We start from the raw sequence: 24,237 nt of genomic DNA on the forward strand, positions 1-24,237 counted from the left end.
GATCTTTAGAAGCAGCTTTTGGTTCCATTAATTTTTTCTACTGTCTTTCTCATTTCTATTTCAATGACTTAGCTCTTTATTATTTTCTTTCCTTTACTTTCAAATATTAATGTGCTTTTTTTCCTAATTTCTTGATGTGCAAAATGATGTCATAAATTTGAAACTATTTTCTAATGTGTTTAGTTCGTGTATTTTCCACTAACCACTGCCTTAGCTGCATCCCTCTAATTCTGGTATGTCATATTTTAATTTTTATTGTTTAAAATATTCTAAAATTTCCCTTCTGATTTGTTCTTTGTCCCCTGGGTTACTTAAAGGTGTATTACTTAATTTCCCTACTATCAGGGGGGTTTTCTAATTATCTTTCTGTTGTCAAATTCCACCTAATTCCACCGTGGTCAGAAAACATACTTCGTATGCTTTGAATCCTTTAAGATTTACTGAAACTTATATATCCAAACTTGTTACTTTATTCATAGCTAAAGACAGAAATTCCAGAATGCCTCTGTTATTTGTAAAATTCAAAACTCCTTCAGGTATTTGCTCATTGGTATTTAACTAAACAATTTCCCTGTTCAAATGCTTCTCATCTCTGAGTAGTGGAAAGTATGGAAATATTGTTTATTTGGAAATATTTGCTCTGAAATCAAGACTTTAATTAATATAACCTTATGAGTAATAAGGTTTTAGCTATTTATATGGAGATTAGCTCTATTATGAACTTATGCATCTTTGTTTTCTCAACATTTAACATGTTTTGTTATCAGTTTGTGACTGTTTAAGCCAAAAGACACTATGTGTGGGAGTGGGGAGGGATGAGGTGTTTACAGTGAGAATCCATCTTTAAATTTCTAGTAACCTCACAATTCTCCTAGACATTAAAATTACAAACAGTACAATAAGTATTTATGTATAAAATTAGTTTCAACTTCTAGAATAACCAAGTCTACCTAAAATACAAACTGATTTCAAAAACTACATCTCTTTCTCTCACTCAATATGTATGTAATATTTATGACTGATTTACCTGCTGATAAAAAATAACCTAAAAAAAATCCTGATTAGCAATGCATGCAAATGACATCTCTGTGATCTGACCAAAGTGATCCCCAAGGGTATTCTGTATCTTAGCACATTACTTTTCAAACTCAGTGTTGCAGCAAACATTACATAAGTTGGATATAAATTCACTATTAAATAATAAGTGGCAAGAAGACACACTGACATCTTTTTAAAAACCTGTCTTTTATCACCTCAGTTGAATGTAGCACCAATCAGTTTTGCTGATAACTATCTCTAAGTCACACATGTTTGCTTCAGAAATGTCAAGTTATAGTATGTATTGATATCCCCATGCCAGATTAAATAACCTCATTTGTGGAACCATCTTTTATAAAATTGCACAGAATTCTTCTAAATAAGTGTCCTTTTCAGAACGGAAGTAGAGATCCTGTTAACTCCTTAACCTGAAGAGACCCCTGGACATGCTGCCCCTTCCATTGCAAGAAAACAAATGAAGATTGGATTTATGTATTTCCCTAGTACTCAGCTGAACAATTTTAAAACCAGCTCTGATACATAAGCATGGATATCACAACTGTTTTTTAAATAGGATTATAAAACTGACTTGGTCTTACTCAATGTTTTGAAGAATAAAATAAATTAACTCTGTAAAGCACTAAAATCCAGAAACAAAAAAGAAAAGGTCAAGATACATATGAATACCTAATTGGAAGCAATATTTCCAAATAATGTCATGTAAATTAAAAATCTACTTCAACTGAGATACCAGAAGAGAGAACAGTGATTACTAAACAAGTTGCGATAAAGAGAATCAACAGTCCAAAAAGTTTCACGGCAAAACTCTAATGAGTGAAGGGGTTTTGCTTAATTTCTCTGGAGGTCTGTGGGGTTGTCAAGTGATCTGGACTCCCTTCTGAAAATGGCTTGTTTACCAGCCTGATACTTTATAGCTCAAAGATTATAGCCTGAAAAGCAAGCTATAAATTGTTATATTCCCACTAGCTTGCATTATAAATGTTTCATGTTTGCAGAACAAGTGGTTTTCAAACTACACATTAAGAGAAAAACATGATTTAATTATGTATCATTAATACAGTAAGTCACACAAAGTTCAACACTTTACTGAAACCTAAAACTTGAACTTCTTTGTGCAACCAGTCCCCTTTAGGGCTACAATTTCTTTATGACAAGATCCCTAGAGCCCCAAACATTCACGTACATCACCTCCATAATTAACTTTTTCCATTAAGTATAAATTTCTGCATCAGTCCTATCTTTGAAAAGCTAATATGAATACAGTAACTAACATCATCTGAGGCACTTACTATGTACCAGGCACTTCTAAGCCCTTTGTATGTTTTATCTCATTTAATTCTCACAACCCTATAAAATAATCACTATTATTATTTACACCTTTCAGATAAGGAAACAAAACAGGCAGGTCAAGCCCTAGGTCCACAGCCAGAATACCCAGGCAATCTAGCGCTGATTATCTGTGTGCTCTCTCACATTATATTGCCTAACAGTATTAACTTACAAAATAGAAGTTACAGATTTGCACTGCAAAGACAGCCAGTGCAACACTAATCTTTTAAAAGGCTCATCTACACAAACAGTTGAAAGAAATTTTTATTCCCACACAATTTTTCAGGAGGCAACTGAAGAAAGACCTTGAATTATAAATTGAAACCTATAAAGTTTACTGAAATTTGACAGTACAAAAAAAGAAAGAAAACAATTACTAAAGTGACACAAAAAATTGGCATATTACTGATACACGTGTGAAGAAAAATTCATATTTATAATATACTGATGAAGAATAGAAAGTTACTATAGTAACCGAAATTAATGGGTTGATATTCAAATTTAACAGTTCCAGATTTGATGAGACAACCTGCCCCAAAACCAAGCACAGATAAAAGAATAGGATGACCTATATATATATATATATATATATATATATATACTCTGCTTAAAAATCTTTCATAATTTTACCTTTTGGTTTCGGGGTAAATCTTGAGCATTTGACGGAGGCTTGTAATTCAGAACTAATCTTCTAAATTCCAAAAGATTGAATAATGACTGAAAAAGAACAACAATTTAAGATAACCTAAGGGAAAATTCTATTAACAGAACTATAAAAATATGACTGGTCTCAGAGATTTATTTTTGACTATACTACTTACACACAGGATTGTTGCCACTAGCACAAGGCCTATTTTCTCCTAGAGAAAATGTCAAATTTCTTATATACTGACACACTGTTCTTGATCATTAACAATATTTATTGTAGTGGAAAGCAGAAAATTATATGTGAACAATTCAAAAAACCTACTATATATCATATTATTAAAAGCTGTCTTTCTTTAGGTGCTTAATAAGCAGTTTCCTCAAAATAAAAGGTCCACAAATGCAAAGTCTAGAACTTTTTAGACGTATTATGTTCACTGAGTTATCTTGAGGTATCAATTCTACAAAAATATAGTACAAATAAATTTATGGGCCAGTTGCTAGGTGACAGAGACATAAAGAAATTACCTATTATCTCTATGCTCAAGGAGACACACAGCCTAGAAAGCACACAGATATTATAACAATAGAAATTTGACTCCAACATACAATAATACTGATCTCACAGAGTGTGAGAGCATATGAAAGCCACCCACGGAAAGGCTTCCTAGAACTGTTTTTTAAACTATTGCTTGTAACACATTATCATCACGGTGAATATTTGTCTAAAAAAATGAAATAAAATACAACTGAAAATATTAAAACATGTCATACATAGTAAACGCACCACAGAATATTGTTTGCAAAGTTTTCATTCTACATATTTTACATACACATATATGTGTCAAGTGCTTTACAATATAAAAAGTATTCCCTTCTGGGAGTCACAGTTTATTACCCTTGAAAATCACTGTACAGGAGGCAATAATGTATGAGGTCTTAGCAAAGCTGTGTGAGCCAACATGATAGAAGATAAAGGTAGCACCACAAATCAATGATAAAATAAGGTTTTGTTTAGGAGCTGGGTATTGGGAAAACTGGCCCACTACATATAAAGAAATAGAATCAGATATAGATATATATAGATATGGATGTGGTTTAAAGACCTAAATATGAGAGGAAAAATCAAAGCTGTAACAGAAACTATAGGAAAATATTTTGGTTATCTTGGAATCCAAAAGTATTTCTTTATTAAACAATATGAACACATGAGATAATTCATTTATTCAGTCATTTAATAAATATTTATGGAACACCCACTACATGCAGACTCAAGGGAGACAGGCAGCAGAAAATAAAACGTATTGAGTCTCTGACAAAATAAGAATAGCATAGAAAGTGAAGAGTATGTAATCAAAAAGAAAAAGGATTCGAGAAGCATGTGCTTTCAAACATAGCTGTGTATCAGAGTAATTGTGGAACTTTAAAAAATACCTATGCAGCCTCTCAACAAAGATATAAAGTACCACAGAAAACTCTGAAGTATATCAACAAATCAATGGCTAATTTCAAGAAGGACAAGATTAGCAATTCAGATCTTCCTGATTTACGATGGTGTTACATCTAGATCAACCCACCCTAAGATTAAAATATCATTAAGTTGAGGGCGCCTGGGTGGTTCAGTCGTTAAGCATCTGCCTTTGGCTCAGGTCATGATCCTAGGGTCCTGGGATGGAGCCCTGCATGGGGCTCCCTGCTCTGTGGGAAGCCTGCTTCTCCCTCTCCCACTCCCCCTTCTTGTGTTCCCTCTCTTGCTGTCTCTCTGTGTCAAATAAATAAAATCCTTAAAAAAATAAATAAAATAAAATATCACTAAGTTGAAAATGCATTTTATACACCTAGCCAACCAAACATCATAGCTTAGCCTAGCCCAGCCCAAAAGTGCTCTGAACACTTACATTAGCGTAAAGGTGGGCAAAATCATCTAATACAAAGCCTACTTTATAACAAAAATATTGAATATCTCCTGTAATTTATTAACTACTATACTGAAAGTGAAAAACAGAATGGTTGTATGGGTACAAAATGGTTGTAAGTCTATCAGTTGTTTACCCTCATGACCACGTGGCTGAGTAGGAGCCAGCATCACAAGAGTATTGTACCGCATATTGTTAGCCCAGGTAATGATCAAAATTCAAGGTAAAGTTTCTACTGAATACATATTACTTTTGCACCACTATAAGTCAAAAAATCTAAGTTGAACCATGATAAATTTGGGGCCATCTATACTCTCAAATGTTGCCAAATCCAATAAAGGGCAAAAACCTAACCTTTGGATTTGGCAATTGGGAAGTCACCTTTCCAGTAGAATGGTAGAGGAAGAACAGCAAGCAGTGAGTAGTGAAGAAATGGGATATAAAGGGAACAAGTATGGACTGTTTTTAGGAGAAATTTAAATAGGAAAGAGAATAATGACAAAATAGGATAATCCCAATCCCACTTCTTTGCTCTAAGCTCCCATTGGGGAACATTTTCCTTCTTCCTGAATACCTTCCTGAACAATTAGAATTTCTGCTGGTGTGGGCCTACTGGTGATGAATTATTTTCACTTCTGTTTGAGTGAAAATTGTTTTTCTTCATTTTTTGTAAGATTTTTGCTGGTTATAGAATTCTAGATAGCCAGTTATTTTTTCTAGCACTTTAATGACAACTTCTATTGACAAGTTAGCTGTCAGTCTAGTTCTGCTTCTTTATAGAGGTGATACAGGCATACCTTGTTTTACTGTGCTTCCCTTTAATGTGTCTTGCAGATACGGTATTTTCTATAAATTGAAGTTTTATGGCAACCCTATGTCAAGCACGTCTACCAGCACCATTTTTCCAATAGCACTTATTCATTTTGTGTCTCTGTGTCACATTTTGGTAATTCTTACAATATTTTAAACTTTTTCACTATTATTTTATTTGTCATGGTGACTGATGATCAGTGATCTTTGATGTTACTAATGTAATTGTTTTGGGGCATGTGCAAACTTAATCGATAATGTTGTAGGTGTTCTGATTGCCCCACTAACTGTCCATTCCTCTATCTCTCTCCCTCTCCTCAGGCCTCGCTATTTCTTGGGACACAACAATACTGAAATTAGGCCAATTAGTAACCCTACAAGGGCCCCTAAGGGTTCAAGTGAAAGGAAGATTCAACTGATGTGGCAAACTTCACTGCCATCTTATCTTAAGAAATTGCCACAGCCACCCTAACCTTCAGCACCCACCACCCTTGTCAATTAGTAGCCATCAATATTGAAATAAGACCCTCCACCACCAAAAAGATTATGACCCACTGAAAACTGCATTTTTAGCAATAAATTATTTTTTATTTTAGGTATGCACATTGTTTTTTTAAATGTAATGCTACTATATACCGAATAGCATAACATAACTTTTATATGCACTGAGAAACCAAAAAATTCATTTGCCTCGTTTTGTTAAGATACTCACTTTATTGTAATGGTATGGAACGAAACCCATGTATCTCACGTCTTTTCCACCTCGCTACTTTTTTAGGATTTTCTCTTTGTCTATACTTTCTTCCATTTTATTAAGATGTGCCTTGGCACAGTATTCTTTATATTTATGCTACTCGATTCCTACTGCTTCCAGAATCTGTGGCTTGATCTCATTTAATAAATTTGGAATATTCTCAGTCATATCTTCAATTATTTTTTTTGCCCTGTTCCCTTTTTACTCTCCCTCTGGAACCATAAATACACTATGTTAGAACTATTCATCATGCCCAAAATATCTCTTATATGCTCTTATCTGTATTTCATGGCTTTAGTGTGAAAATGTTCTTCAGACCAATTGTCCAGCTGACTAATTCTCTCTTCAATTGCATCAAATACACTGCTAAAGTCATCCATTAATTTCTTAACTTTATTTTTCAGTTCTAAAATTTCTATTTTGCTTTTTTTTAATAGTTTACTTTTCTACTGAAATTCTCAATCTTGCTTTTAATTCCTTGGTCATATTAATAGATATTATAAACAATCCAATTTTCAGGTTTCATACTGCTGGTTATTTTATCTTAATTTTTGGATATACCTTATTTCCTAGTATGATTATGACTGATTTGAGTGCTAAACATTTATTTTTATGTGAAAAGTAGAGAAAATTCTAAGTTCTAGATAATAATACCTTCTAAAAGAATTTACATTTCCTTCTGGCAGGCAGCAAAACTGGGCCATTTGCAATCCCAGATCAACTTAAACCAAACAATTCTGAGATGCACTGGGATTCAAAAACTATGAAGCCTGGCCTATTTTCAGTTCTCATTAATCCAAGGTTCTAGCCCTCTTGAATTTAACGAAAGTGTTTACTAACACTCCAAGTCTGTACAAAACTTTGCTTACCTTCCCAGCCACTCAGCAGCCACTTCTGGAATTACTCAAGGATAAAAATCAACCCAACAAATGAAGCTTATTCTAAAAATCCGGTTTTCTCAGAGCTTAGCCTGAAAATCCCACATTGCTTTAGTGTTATGTGATATAGTCTTAAAAAGTTGATTTGTTGTTGTTTTGGTTTGGTTGGGTTAGGTTCCAGCAAAATACCACTAGGTAGACAGTCTAAAACAACCTAATAAGCTATTACCCAAAGTAGAACTTGTGACCATTACAATGAATCATGGAAATTAATGTTTTTAAGTCACTAACACTCTGTATCCTCAATCACAGTCATAATAGTATTGGTCAACATATTTCTTCAAGAAAGATGGGAAAGGGTAATTGTCACTACTGCCTAAATTGTGTTTGTGATTGATGCACCCTGAAAACAAGTATCCTTTCACTCAGTCCAAAGCTAAAAGGTATATTTGAAGAGCACTTGGTAAAATGGAATTTGGTTAAACTCTTGCTAATAACAGAAAGCTATGAGATATGAGATTTCAAATAACTTGTGGAAGACAAAGAGTGATGACAAGAGAGCAAAGGGATATAAACTGTCTATAATGAAGACACTGAGGAGAAGCAAGATCAATTCTCCTTGGTGGATAAAAAAAAAAAAAAAAAGGAATAGTATCACTAAAGTTCAAGGTAAGGTAGGGACTGAAAACAGATGGCATGATTAAAAGATAAAAGTCTGTATACAGAGCAGTTAAAAATCCCCATGTCCTTCCCAGATACAGAAAGGTCAGACAAATACCACCTCCTTCTGTGGGATACAGGATATTTAGTCTTTGGATATAATTGAACTGAACTGACTTGGGTTCAGAAAAATCAGTCATAGTGTGTGTGAGAAGGAATAAGATTCAGGGCTACAAATGGGAGGATTAAGTAAAAACCCTGCAAAGTGATCCCCAATCGAACTTTCCACAATCTCCTTTCTCTTAGGCCTGCTTTGGAAAGCCAGCAATCATGCTTAAAACACAAACAATAGGAATCCAGCTTGGACTTGAGACAGAGAAACCTTCCGTGGTAAAGGGAAACAAATTTAAAAAAAAAGAAAGAAAGAAATAGAGCTAATATGTTTACAAATACAGAACATATCATTAAGACCACAACAGAGATGTTAAGAGTATTCAGAAAATTTTAAGAATAAGTATATAGAAAATAGACAGAAAAAAAAAGGTGTTTTCCTGACAACACCAAAAAAACAAAGGATTACAAAGGGCTACTCCCAGTAAATCACTGTAATGTTTACAAAGTCATAGAAAAATGTAAACACTGACTACTGACTATTTTAAACTTATGCTATAACTATGTTGGGAATGAAAGAAAAGGCAATTCTAGGTATGTGAAATGAGACAGCTAAATCCCCATTTATCTCATCAGGAAGGCATGTCATTTAGAAAAATGAAGATAAAAGGAAAAACAGCTAGAACTGGTTGTAGTTGTTATTAAGAAGCAGGACTGTGAAGTAGGGAGGTTTGGGGCAGATTACTACTGTTTTTCATCATAAGCCTTTTATTGCTATGGAATTTTTTATTTTCTCTTTGAACTAGGTACTTAAATTCTTTGATGAAAATTAAAGATTTAAGAGCAAATAATGTGAATAAACATGTTAAATGATATCCTAACATTTTTTGAAAACTTGCACCATCTTCTCAATCCCATTCATCATTAGGGTGATAAAAGCATCTTAAGTCTTCAATTCCACCATAAATAATATATCCTACTTTTTCGAATGTGTCAAAGACTGTATTCTATACTGATATAAAACAATAACCTAGAAGATGTGTCCTCTGCCTTCAGGATGCTCATATTTTAGTCAAACCGGAGTTACATGACTTATGAGTAAGGTGACCGACCATATCCTTTATCTTCCAACTCACAATTCTTTTAATTCTGAAAGAGAGCTTTAAGACTTAATAACAGGCACCAGTAGATCTACAAAAGAAGTAAACTGGAGCTGTACAAGGCAAACTGAGAAGGATGAACACCTTACTTCTGAGCATCTCAGAGGCATCCAAATGAGAAAGGTACCAAGGGTCATCATGAGAATCCATAAATTACACCCCAAACTAGCAAGAGAGGAGTATGCTTCTAAGTAGCTACCTCATTCACTGATACCCTAGTGGAGAAACAGCAGCCCCCATTAGTCCTTTCTAGGTGTAAGTTCCAGGATAAAAATACTCCTGACGAGCTAAGGGGTTAATGCTCAATCTAGAACAGTCAGGCTAATATTGCTACCATCCACAAGATTATTTAAGCCATCCTCTGTCCCATCTTCTCCCTGTTTATAGTCCCTTTCTGATATTGTGTCCCTTTTCTCCCAAAATATTGGTCCCAGTACCTAAAAAGACAAGTATAAAGCTGTACCCTCTATAGCCTATCCCTGCTACCTATTTTGCAGTTAGAGGTTTATTATCCAAGGAAATTTCTATAATTGGCAGATATACTTACAAGGAAAAGAAGTCCCAATTGTTTCACACTAGTCCTGCCAACTAAGTAAATTCCATCCCTGAGAAAATTTTGTAATTGAAACCTTACAGTACATTTACATCATAGTTTGAACAAGTTCCAATTCACTTGGGAAAATACAGTAAGAAACATCCAACACTAACAGAGATTTCCTGCCCCACTTTTCTTTCATAGGTGAAAAATTCCATTCATGATGATAAACTTTTACATCTCAGATGGTATCTGTGGAATTAAACAATAATGTCACAAAATGAAAAAAATAAAAGATTTCAATTACTAGAGATGAAAATGAAAAGTTACTTAAATAGAATACAGTAAAATTACAGTAAGGAAAAAAAAAAAACCTGAAGTGATCTTTTGATAAATTCTTCTTCCCATCCACACTTTTCCAAAACCTGAAGTTTATAATGTATTTTCACACACCTAAAGCCAATGATCTAATACTTCATTATAACCCAAACTTTTCAAGGCTAGGTCACTTCTCCTAGGTATCCAGATTTCTCCAAAAAGAATTAAAAAATATATTATTAACAATAATCCCAAGAACCCTATACTAGCCTATTTTAGGATGCTACCAGTTAAATAGCCAGTAATTTAAGGTAAAATTTAGAAATCAGTAAAATTACTTCAAATTTTAAATAGGACAAGCAATTTTTTCCAGCCCATTCTCCTCCCCACCAAAAAAGCCAAAAATTTGAAAAGTAAAACAAAAGCTAAGATCAGCAAACACCACTTAGAGTAGAAATAGATATACCACTGTTTCAAATTTGAACTAAGATACTGAAAGAAGTTTATCCTATGAAAACAAAAAGTGGTTATCCCCATTTCTGTTAGTATGAATTTAGTTATCATTTCAAACAGGCCTTTCTTACAACATGGTGTAGAGAAATAAAAAGCACCTATTCTAACTAACAAATACTGACTATTTGTAAGTACTTTCCTCTAACAGTTTTCTGAAAGAGGCTTCTAATGAATGAGCCTCACTAATTGGCCATTATAGTGTAGAGATAGCACCTACTTGTCCAAATACAGGCAGCAAAGTGTATTCATAAAGACTCATATCACAGCCTTAAAACTGTGCTTCATACTTTTAAACAATGTCTAAATTATAAAATTTAAATTGGACAATAAATGTAAAAACTCTTACAGTGCAAATAAAGTAAAGCAAGACAAAGAGACTAATAAAATTTTAGATATTATGAATATCTAAATATTCATTAATAATCAAGGATAGGAACAAAGGTATTATTATAGATTTATAATAATTCAAGTATTCCTTAACATTTTAATAGCCTGAAAAACAAATAGTACAGCATATCACTAACTAGTATATGCCACAGAATATTAAAGAGTGAGACATAAATCTAGAAAACCAAAGTTAATCAAATTGTATGGTATGACGTGCCACACAAAAAAGTGGGGGGAAAGTTGGAAATTATAACACTGAAGTAGGAAAAAAGTTAAAACTACAGATTAATCACCTAGAGAACACAATTAACAATCTTAAAGAAAATGAACTAAATAACCAGCGTTAGCTGCTTTACTATCACAAAGAAGTTTATGCCATCATACATACAGGCTTGGAAAGCTACAGAATGAAGAGATGTTTTGAATATAAAAAGAAATGGCATACAAAATGATTTAAATAGTACTCATCAGGAATACTAAATAATAAGATACAATTCAACTGCATTAGGAAAATTAAACAAAATATTTTTAAAGGGTAATAAAAATTATTCATAGATTGTTTTAAGGAAATTATTTAATTCAATGTTTTATAATCTGATGGATAACATTATCAATGTCTAACTGAAAATGGTAAAGAACTAAAAATGGTAAAAAATAATAAGTCATATCTCATAAAAGAAGAACTAAAAAACAAGAAAGAAATCTAGTCCACATTAAGAAGATGCATAACTACGCATACAAAAATTCTTCACTTTAGAATAAGGATCTCAAGAAACATTTCATAAGGGTCTTCTAAGTTAAAAAAAAAAAAAAAAGTGTTACTTTTAACTATCAGTATTTATTCTTCACATCATTCTCACATATGCATTGAGAATTACGTCAGTCTATACCTTCCTAATAGGGAGGGAGCAGAGATTAATTCGAAATAAGTGAAAGGCATAGGCAGTGCTCTACTGTCAAAACTCTATACTGGGCGTAAGGATAAGGGAGAAGTGAGGAGTCCTCCAGTCCACAAATGAGTTCATTAGACAGAAGGGCATATTAAAACCTTGCCTGCATTTATGTTTAAAGTACACAATTTAAAAGAAACACAACCCCAATCCACTTTCCATTATTATCATACCCAGCAAGTAAGACCTGTGTAAAGATCCTTACCTGAATAACAGCACTAAACCAGCAAGTATTGCCAACATTCTTTAGTCCAACAGGAGCTTTGTCTTGCCTTTTTCTATCATAAGGGTTTCGAGAATCCCTCCAAACTTCCGTAGGTGTTCTCTTTAAACATGCTTTATTTTCTGCTATGCTGGCTTCAAGAACTCTTAAGCAATGGGGAGAAAATGATGAAAAAAAGAAAAATACTGTATTAATTTCATGCCATACCCAAAGAAATAACATACCACAAACAGGATTTTAATTACTTAAGCTCTGGATAATGTATTTGGGGAAGTACTATTAAACACTAACTTTACTCAAGTAGAAGTTAGTTTTCTTTAAGAATATAGCAGTGGCAAACATATCAAGAGACATGCAGCCTTTTTTCCTAAGAAAAAAGGAAATCTCAAATGCACAAAGACAGTGTTATAAAACAGAAAATATGTTAAATTATGTTTCAACAAATTCAAGGTTTAGTACCAGGAATATAGCACCTAGGCAAGTTTTCTAAGAAATCACTATAGTAAATATTTACAAAATAACAGGACTAGTTTTTTATAACAGTTGCTTCGAATCATCAGGAAAACATTAAAAACTGAACAAACTGCATTTTTACTCCTTTGACCATTAATTTCCCTTTTCTATTAAAAAAAAAAGCTAAGGTAAATTCTAGGGTTCCTCTCAGTTCTAGAGATCTATGACTCTATGACAGCTAACTAAAGAGAATATTTATGTGTTTACTTCTTCACCCAAAAGTTGACCTACATACATATCAGAATAATAAAAGGTTTACCTCTTCAAAATAAGCTTACCTACAGAGTATCTTAAATACACCTAAACATGGCAAGAATAATGCTACTTTGCTTAAAGTAGCATTTACATGCTGTTCTTGCTCTTAAGCATGCTGCAACATGTTGGAAAATCCTGATTCCCACATCTGAACTAACAAAGCATTTTGCCTGCTTCAAGACCTAGGTTATTAACTACTCTAAATAAGCTAAGTAATTTTCAGGTGTCTTAATTAATTTTGTGTTAATTTTAAAAACCTCAGCAAGAATGAGTTTTTCCAACATTATGGCTTAAGAAAATCTCATTCAGGGACGCCTGAGTGGCTCAGTCGGTTAAGTGGCTGACTTCGGCCCGGGTCATGATCCCAGGATGCTGGGATCGAGTCCCACATCGGGCTCCTTGCTCAGCAGGGAGCCTGCTTCTCCCTCTCTCTCCCTCTGCTGTGCTCTCTCTGTCAAATAAATAAAATCTTAAAAAAAAAAGAAAATCTCATTCATGCTATACCATCTTTATTTTAAAGATTTTGCCCTATCAGATTAATGTCAAATTAATATAGCTATATTCCTTAATTATGGAGAAAAAGTAAATTATACTTTTATCTCTAACAGCATTATTTTCAACGTGATGTTAGATACAACGCGGTAGGATTCAAACTTATCATTATTTAAAATAACTTATATGAATACAGGATAAGGCCTTTCTTTGGAAATCAATGAAACCACACCCCCAAAAATAGCCGGTAACAACAACATGATATGTTATAATGCAAAGATCAAAGTACATTCACACATTTAAAAATGAACAATTTACACTTCTGTAAACTATTAAAAGTGATCCAACATTAGCAGCAGTACTCTGCCCAAAAATCAGCTCTTACATGCAACCACAGTCCCTAGGAGGCTTTTTCTTATAAACTATTTACCACTAGAAGGTACCACAATTCCTTGGAAGGTATTTACTTAGGTGAATTGGGGCAGAAGAAAATCAGAATTTATCTAGAACACCCCACTGTTACCAAGTTTTCAAGAACGTAAGGGGAAGATAAAAAGTCAAAAAGCCAACCTGAAAGACTTCCTACTGTTCAAGTTGTACAGTTCAGCATAATAAGAATAAACTGAAACAAACTGATTTTGTGCAAGGAAACTAGTTTATGCTCAAAGGAGAAAAGTTAATACATAGTATATAAAAGCCAAATATAACACAAAAGACTGCTGTATATAAGAAGGTATATTTAATTTTTTATTGACTTTTATAGTGAGAGTTTTCACTTGACAATTTTGTTCTTTTTGTAATGCACATGTATATTTAGAAGTATAAATAAGGGAAACTTATTTCTACCTTGGTAATTAGAGATGAATGAACTAAAACAAGCCATGCGTTCTGGGAAAAGTAGCAACAATACCACAAAAACAGAAGAATTAGCACCAGTGGTCATATATAAAAGACATCTTCAATTCAGTCATATGGTAGATCTCATCATTCATCATAACAAAAATATGGACTTTAAAGAAATAGGTTTATTGTAATATTCCTTAACCATACCATATGGCACAAGTTACTAAAAGATATGGATGAAAGAATACCATGACTTTGTGATCTTCTTGATTTAGAGCTTATAACAAAGTTTTATATCACCAGGGATTTAAAACATGCTTCAGTAAGTTTCCTACCACCTCTTCCTGGCTCCTAAAAAACTATAAATACATTTACCATACTGCACCAAAATTATTTATTACTCAGCATCTGAAGGGTAGAAACACAGAGCTGTTTCATTCCTAAAGCATACATGATAAATACTAGCGGCTAAACAAAGTTTGAAGTAAATGGATGATTAAGATATTAGATGTTGCTATTCTTTGCTATTTTTTTAGCAAAAGCCCAAGCTCTAGCCCAAATATTACTCTATTCCCAAGGCCCCATCCCTTTCTGTAGTCCAGTATTGGCAAAATGAATATAAACTTTCTGTAAAGCCAAGTGCTACACAAGGGTTCCTTCCCTGGCCTCACCAGAGTAAAGCCACGGATACTACCCAGGCTTTGAAGTATAAAGCATGCAATAGCTACAGACCCAGGTATTAAGTCTGCAGTAGAGGAAAAAACAAGAAAAAAATTAACACTGCAAATCTCAGAGCTCAGAAATAGCTTATAACAAAATATAGCATGCCAGGAAAGGCAACCCCAAAAGCCACAAATCAAAAACCAATTCCCACTACCCGTCACCTGCTTTCTTATCTTCCCAACACTGGTCATGACCATGCAGCAAGATAAAAGGGTAACAAAATGTTTTGCCCTTTTCCTTCCACACTCTATATGGAATATTTAAAGCACTTAGTTATGATAAATGTTCACCTCCTCATTAAATTTTTATTGTACTGATTTTGTTTTTTGGGTTTTTATGCTAGTTTTATTATGTTTGTATTGTTTAAATTTAAATTACTTAAACTGCATTATAGCAGTAATGTTGAAAACATCCCACTTTAGATCTAAGTACATTTAGGGAAACATACTCACTGAAAGACATACACATCATTTAAGCTGAGGAAAGAAGGAAGGAAGAAAGAAACATTTTTTTGATTTCATTTTTTTTTTAATAATATTATTAGAATCACACTAAATCCATGAGTCAGTTTAAGGAGAACTGACCATTTTTACAATGTTCAGTCCTCCAGGGCACCTGGGTGGGGCAGTCAGTTAAGAGTCTTCACTCTTGATTTGGGCTCAGGTCATGATCTCAGGGTTGTGAGACTGAGCCCCACGTGGGGCTCTGCACTGGATGTGGAGCCTGCTTAAGATTCTTTCCCTCCCCGTCTCCTTCTGCCCCTCCACTCTCTGCCCCCCGCTAAAAAATTACAACGTTCAGTGCTCCAATTTGTGAAATACATTTCCAATTATTTACATATTCATTAATGTGTCTCAATGATATCCTCTAATTTTCTTCTTGGAAGTTCTTGCACATTCATTAAATTTATTCTTGGTCTTTCACAGTTTTATGTTATAAATGGTAGCTTTTTAAAATTCCTCCTTATCATTCTTTTTTATATATAGAAATAGTTTTTGCATATTGATTATCAAACAGCTCAAAACATGCTTTTTTTGTAAAGAGTACTTTGTAGAGGGATAATCTGCATATGGTAAAGAGTACTTTGTAGAGGGATAATCTGCATATGATAAGATACACAAATCTTAAATGTACAGCTCAGTGAAACTTTTTACATATGTATACACCCATGCGATCACCACCCAGATCAAGATATAGAAAATCTCCAGGATTCTAGAAAATTCTCTCATACCCTTTTTTCAGCCAACAGTGTCCTCTCCACCTGCCAGAAAATTAACATTCTGACTTCTATCGCCATAAATTCATTTTGCGTGTCCTTAAACATCACATAAATGGCATCACAGAGCAGTTACTCTTTTGTGTCAAGTTTTAATTGTTTATAGTTTTTAGTTATTATCAATAAAGCTACTATGTACTCCTTTCTCAAGGGTCTATACCTAAGGGTGGAAACACTAAGTACTAGCATAGTATATGTTGAAATTCATTAGAAATCCCCAGTTTTCCAAAGTGGCAATTCCATTATACATTCCTACCAACAATATGTGACCATTCCAGTTACTCCATATGCTCACCAACACTTGGTATTTTCTATTTTTTCATTTTAGCCATTGTGATAGATATACAGTGGTACCTGTTCTCTAATGGGATGGCTCAGCAAGTATGCACTACCCAGATGACCATCACTGCTGCAATCTACCATCATACCCAGCAGGGCAACATAGCCACAATCATATGTTGAGGACAATTTAAGAGATTCTATGTTTCTGACAGAGCTACCACTGCCTGTCAGACATGTGACTCCTGCCAAAAGTTGACCTGTCTCATGATGAGGAATAATACACTGTATGGGGTGTGACTCCTGCCCAATTCTGGAAGACTGACTACAAAGAACCTTTGACCACCCACCTCTCCCCTTACTCACCCCAACCCTTCTTGGGACTATCAGTGGTGCCTCATTATTGACACTTTTTCAAGTTACAGCATTGCTATTCCAGTCTTATCAGTCAACTCTGACCACAATCTTGCAGCCCTTGAAACTAATCTGTTTCATATTTTCAATTTTTCCAGACCACTTTTAATCTGACGGTGGTGTACCTTTTTATCATAAGAGCCACTCAAAACATGGAATAATAAGCATTCTATGGATCTTCAACAATCCACAGGCATGTGATATTGTTGAGCCCTAGAATTATTTTCACAAATCAATTTAAAAAGATTTGTAATTACCTCCCTCACCTACTCCTGTTCAACACATCTTCTTAAGGCAGTTTCCTCTCACAACAGCTTCCTAAGTAATGATCAGGATGAAAAGGGTGGGAGTTATAGAAACCTATTTTAAAAATTCAGAATCCCACCCACCCTAACCATTCCTTGACATGATGCTTTTTTCTTTGTCCTAATGACAACTCTAGGCCATTCTGGTTGGGAAAACCCCCAGGTGGCTCCCAATCTTCTACCCAATTAATGCAAAGTCATTTCATGAGGCAAGTCATTTTCACAACAAACACAACACAGACACAAATCAATTACAATGTAGTTTATTAGCAAATTTCAACTATCCATATTCCACTTATTCCCTATCTAAGCATTAGTAACCAAGAGATAATTAAATTAATACATCCAATCCTGACATTAAGGAGTAATTATATTAAGAAGCACACTTTAAAAATGTTCAATTTCTTAAGAAATTTCACCATGAAATTTATGAGTACTTAAACAGAGGATTTTAAGATAGAAAAAGATAGGCTGTAACTCAAATAATTATGATGTAGTATTCCAAATGTATGAATTCATATTAAAGTATGTCTGCTAAAATATAACCATCATCAAATGATTCTAGGAATTTGGCAAAGTTTTGTTATGTGAACTTAAGTAATGAATAAATATATACTTTTAAGCATGATATATACGCTTTTTCTTAAATATACATCATTTCCCCTTTTGAATTTAGAATCCTAAGCCTATTAATAAACCCATAGGAACAAATATCTCTTTGCCAAATGTTTAGCTAGAATTCTTACATTTCCTTTTTTCTGACACAAAGATTTACATATGTGCTTATTAACTGCACATTTTACATTTAACACTTTTTTAACTGTAAATTATAAAATCTACACATACCACAAAAAACTTGTATTTTGCAACAGTAAATTAATATGACATTTACTTCTACAGAACATAATTTTATGCAACATTTTATGGCATATTACACTACACCAAATCTCTGTAATGTTATGTACAATAAAAATATTTATAAAGTATTCACTATTTTAAGAGTTTATTAAAATTTAGAAGACCAAGAATAAAAAAGAATACCATCTTAAGAGATATTTGTTTCCATCTGGACAAAAATGAGTATCTAGAAAAATATATAAAATATACATTGAACTTTATAACAGATTAGGAATAATTTTAATCCTTTAACTTTCAAGTTATTTTTACTTATTAACTAATTAGTACATGCTGTTTTAATTTGAAAACACGATACAAAACTACTGCCACTATTTATAAGTATATAAGCTTCCAGACTTTATTCTATTTATATACTAATATACATTCATTTAAACAAAAATATACATATACTTTTAAAAACAAGATTTGGTATATATTTAGGTATGTATTATGGTATAAATTTATGTACAAATATATATAATACATATGTAATATGGTATATGTTCTATTTTATAATTTTTTACACATAATAGATCATTTCCTTTAAATGATATCCAACTCATGTATTTCACATTTAAAATATTTCTCATCAAAGTTTAGTCGAGTTTTGTAATTACTCAAGACAATTATTTCATTCCAATCCATTGTTTGAAACAAACCTAATTTTACAATTTCTCTAAATCCTTCAGAAAATAAGCTTAATTACAATGTCTAAAGATAATGTATGAATTTTTGGTTTCTCATTTAAAATTACTGGCATTAATTGGTATTACCCCCAATTGAAAAGGACAATGAATTTTAATTTAAGTCTTTCCATCTTACTATAATGTCTTATGAAGTAACATTTCCAAAGTAACATTTAAAGATATTAAAAAGTATTACAAAGAAAAATTATGTGCCTGCTAAACATAGCATTTTGAGACATCTACCACCACACAGTAATCTCAGATTACTTAGAAAGAAATATACTAATGATACCATGCTAAGGGAAATTATCTGAGAAAGCTGGTACATCCAAACAATTTGTATTAAAGGGAAAAGAACACTGGAGTCATAAGATTTACTTTAGCTGTATACTTTTGGAAAATCATTTAACCTCTTAAAAGATCAATTTCTTCTTCAATAAAATAGTTACCACTACCTCCATAGAGTTCTTTAGAAGATTATATTATATTTTAAGGATTTTTTTAATCAACACTGTTTCATGATAAAGTCAAATTTATTTGTATTTGATCCATAAATGAATCAAAATGTTTCAAACTAAAAAGTTTTCATTATTAAATCAAAAGATATTCGATCACACATCTTGGAATCTTGCCCATTTCTTAAAAAAAAAAAAGCCTACAAATATACTATTATATTATAGATCAGAAGATGGAGAGAACTAAGGCCCGTGGGCTAAATCCAGCTGGCAGCCTGTTTTTTTAAAACGAGATTTACTGAACCATAGCCACACTCATTAAATTATGTATTATCTATGGCTGCCTTAGCACTACTATCCTAGAGATAAGTAATTGTGACAGGAACCAAATGGCCAACAATATTGCCTAAAATATTTACTATTGGCCCTTTACATAAAATGTTTGTTGACCCCTGCTATAAATGACTACAAACTGAATTGGACAATGTATCCAAAAGAGATGAGGGAAGAAAAAACAAATCAAAAAAATATTAAAATATACACCTAAATTAAATGCCTCATAATGCCACTCCAAAATCCTAAAAATCTAAACTCCAAATATAGTCAGAACTAGAATATGGAAATTTTAGTTACAAAAAATATAAAAACAATACTAAAGTTTATTAATGGGTTTATTTAGAATAACAAAGTATATCTTTGTGCCTCTTGAAATTAAAGCCAATTATTATTTCTATTATAAAAAGTACTTATATCTACTTTATACAAATTATGTTTTTACCTGCTAATGGCTTGCTCCTCATCAGTTATTCCAGTCTCCCTGAATGCCCTGTTTGATTCCGCCAAACTCAAGGCAATTGCTCTCTGAAGATCATCTTTATCATCTCCAGTGAGATCAATCACATCTGAAAAGCAAAACTATCTTTCTCAAAATTAAAAGTCAAACAAAATGAAGGTAATTCTTATCATGGGGATTTTATACCCAATATATCTTTTCAAACCAAAGTCAGCACCAACTTAATTCTCCATAAGAGCCTCTCTGAAGAGAATGCAAACACATTTTAAATTGGTTATATTTTAAAATTTAATGTTCTTCCCTAAAAAATATGCCTAAAGCATTAAGAGCATAAATATTTTTCACTGCACAGGAATCTCAATATTTACTACAAAGCCTCTGATTAAAAGCTAATAAGCAGAAAGACTGCTAAAAACAGGATTTTACCAACAAAAATTGAAATCAACATAATTAAACATTTACATTTATGCTTTCTGAAGTTAATCCAAATATACATACATTACAGTTCATGCATACTACCACCTAGACATTATCTAACAAAGTATAATAATTAATAACTGAGATCTCAAAAATTATGCTTCAGAACTAACTGACCATAAATACATAAACAAGTGTATATGTATACATTTTTTAAAGACTGGAAGAATGTATTAAACTGTTAACAGTGGTTAATTTTGAGGAGGAGGGTTATGGGAAGAGGAAGTATCAGGACCTTTCACTTTCTATTTTAAACACTTCTCTACCATCCAAATTACTGAATGAACATGCAGTCCTCTCCATTTAAAAAAACTTCTCAATTCACAAAAAGAAATATACAAATAAATGATACCGTTTTCTTTTGTTAGAAAGAAAATAGTCTTGATGCTCTAAGTATTCTTTTTCCAAAGAATAGCGGCAACAGCTATTATTACCTTCAGAAAAAAACTTTTTAATCCAATTTTCCAATATATACTGGTCAATTTCCTTCACTCAAAAGATGGCAATAACACCCCCATTATCATAAGAACCATAATATATTGCTAAGTAGAGGGTTACAAAACAGTATGATAAGACAGAAAGCTATAGCTTTGTGTGGTTAGGCTTATGCTTACAGGTATTTTGGGTACATTTTATATGCATTTTGTTTATTTGTATTTGAGACATGTTAAAAATTAAATTTTTTCTTTGTAATCTTACAAAAAAAATTTGCAAGAGGGGAAACATAAAAAGGGGTAGGGGATGGGAAATAAAATGCCTGCATTTTACCATCTGACTCTAGGGTTATATGTAGTTACTCAAAAAGAATATGCCACACTTACTGAGAAAGAAATAATGTATATTGACAGTTTCAAAAGTCTACTTCTATTGTTACCCACACTTTCTCTCCGAACAGTCACTTACAAAAAAAAATATTAAAAATATTAGAAATAATAGTTGGCTATGGAAGGTGTTTTTTAAATGTCTTTAGAGAGTATAATAAAACCTCATGAAAATGTAGTAAGTAGGGTCCAAAAAAATTCAGTCAAGTAAAATGTAGAACAGAATACAGCAAGGTACTGAAATGATGGAGCACGCCTATGTACACCAGAAGGCCGAAGCTTTCCTAAGTCTTGCTTACAAGACCCAAGTCCACCTAGATCACAGCTGTAGATGGATATCGCCTGGGTAGAGCCATCCAGTCCAGCTTCAAAACTGATGAAGAAGCTAGGACTAGAGAGGCATGAATGCGCCTCAAAATATGAGAACTATCTTGGTTATTAAATAATGACTAGAACTCAAGTGAGTAAAGAGAGAATAATGGAAGTAAAAAAAAATAATTTGAAAATCACAAAGAAGCAGAAAAACCGGTTTGGGGGATATGATTAATTAGCCCTCAGACTCCATTCCCTCATCCTCCTAGTGTGCTTTCTTCAACTACAGAAGGTAGAAAGATTAAAACAAAACAAAACAAAATCTATTTTCCCAATTCACTTACAGTTACATGGTTCTGAATAGAATTTAGGCTCCACCAGCTAGATGCACTAACAGGGACACAGAGCACAGAAGTGAGCTGGCAACCACTGTTCTGCTGCTTCGGGCTATTTTCTCCAGCACGACTGAAGAGATACAGGTTGTTCCACATAGCATTCCAGGGTCCAGTTTCCAGATTCGGGGATGTCAAGAGACAGAGAGTAGAAGTGGCAACTAGCCTCTGCATTCCAATGTTCAGGCATAGCTCAGTGGCACTTACCTAATCCTGCCTGCTTGTTCTCTGGCCTGCAGCTCCAAAAGTATGTTCTTGAACTCAGCTGTCCCAGAGGCAGCCTCCAGATTCACTCACTACCTTCCTGATAGTGGCAGAGGGAGCAGCTTCCCTGGCTGGCCAGTCCTACAAGAATCTGGGAATCATTTCACAAGGCTGAGCTAAAGATCCCTCCTCCAGTCTATCCAGTGATTTTTCTTTTTTTTAAGAACATAATCACCTGTATTAAATTTCTTCTTTGAAACTATCTAGAGTGTTTACCATTTCATGTCTGATAAGTAAAGGAAACTGGCTGGAGCAGAAACTCATTTAGAAATAGCAACAACTTATAATTCGAGCTTTTCATAATTTAATTGTAACTCAAGCAACATAAAAGCAAAAAACAAGGCAAAGTGTTCTTAACCCTATTTCATAAATAACTGAAGTTGTGAGAAATGAAGTATACCATCATTAAGAATAAAGAATGGTGGACAGGCTCGAAATTTAAGTCTTCTAACTATTAAATCTTTCCTCTATACTAGCAGATCTCCAAGAGCGGTTAATGGAGCCTTGGGTATTCCCCCATGACCCTAAGAGAAGGGGGTTCCATAAGTAAAAAAATATTCTCATAAAAATACTAAAATGCTATTTGCCTTTCCTCCCGTATCATATTTGCACTGATGATACAAAACAACAGCATCTTTGCACAAATCGAGGCAGTTAACACCAAGTTCTTTGGGCAATTCACTGTATTACAACTATACATACTCACTACTAAAAAAAAAAAAAAAAAAAAAAAAAAAAAAAAAAAGCCAGTTTCTCTTTGATCCTTGATAAAAAGGGAAAATTTTATTGTATTAAATCTCAAACACTGATTTACATATTCTTTTAATTCTATATAACAAAACAGGAAGTATGCATAGTACTTCTGCTGCATCCAAAGTAAGCTTTTGCTCAAGAGAAAACACTAGTGCAATGCTTGAGTTGCAAGCCAATTAAACTGGCTGATTTTTTTTTCATGGAACACTATTTTTACTTGAAAAAACAACTAACAAACTACAAACTAGGAGGACTCACACTTCAGAATGTGGCAGATATTTTCTAGAGAATAAACAAAGTGAGCCTGTCACCTGCAGGAGAACAAATGAGGGTATGTGTTGCCAATGAATAATGTGGACTTTTCAAGCAAAAATGGTAACTTTGGAAAACTTGTTTCTATCACTATGCATACATCTTCCCAACACCTAAAAGCTTTTCTGGGGAAATCAAGTGATTAACAATTTTGATTTGTTTTAGAATGTAGACATTCTTCCAACATTTAGAATGAAATCTTTTCCATGGTATGATAAAATCATGCGTAAGTAAATCCATTCAAAGAACAAGGTAAGTTTCTAATATTTGGTCTTTGACCCATTTCCTGACACAGAGTTCCTAAATTACTTAGAATTTCCTGGGTGATAGGAGCATCTTTTGCTCTAATGAGATGACTCCTGCTGGACTCCTGTATAGCTTCAGGATGAATGCTGGTCACCAGAAAAACCAAACTATGAGGAGAAGCTTAGAACTTTGAGAGGAACTTTTTTCTCCGCGCAGGAGAGAAGGGCTAGAGATTAAGTTAATAATCAATTATGCCTACCTGATGAACCCTCCATAAAAGTTCCTAAAGTATGGACTTCAGAGAGCTTCCGAGTTGGTGGGCATATTCACACGCTGGGAGGGTGGCACACCCCAACTCCATGAGACAGAAGCTCCAGAGCTTGGGACCCTTCCAGAGCTTGCCCTATGTACCTCTTCATCTGGCTGTTCATCTGTATCCTTTATCATATTCTTTTTATACAATAAACCAGTACATGTAAGT

At 33.4% G+C, this 24,237-nt stretch overlaps 1 protein-coding gene across 4 annotated transcripts in view; it reads right to left on the reverse strand.

Moving 5' to 3' along the window:
- The window catches only part of USP25 (ubiquitin specific peptidase 25), a 136,001-nt gene that overhangs the window by 76,349 nt on the left and 35,415 nt on the right, over nucleotides 1–24,237 (reverse strand). For 2 of the 4 annotated variants that reach the window (XM_032406297.1, XM_032406293.1), the window contains exons 4-6: nucleotides 20,165–20,288; nucleotides 12,231–12,393; nucleotides 3,019–3,105 (exon numbers count right to left, since the gene is read on the reverse strand). In XM_032406297.1, the coding sequence (XP_032262188.1) occupies nucleotides 3,019–3,105; nucleotides 12,231–12,393; nucleotides 20,165–20,288 (374 nt within the window). The remainder of the gene's footprint in view (nucleotides 1–3,018; nucleotides 3,106–12,230; nucleotides 12,394–20,164; nucleotides 20,289–24,237) is intronic. The other 2 variants (XM_032406294.1, XM_032406295.1) reach the window with 2 other exon arrangements.

This window comes from Phoca vitulina, unplaced genomic scaffold (assembly GCF_004348235.1).
Source record: "Phoca vitulina isolate PV1807 unplaced genomic scaffold, GSC_HSeal_1.0 scaffold8, whole genome shotgun sequence".
NCBI classification, from domain to species: Eukaryota; Metazoa; Chordata; class Mammalia; order Carnivora; family Phocidae; genus Phoca; species Phoca vitulina.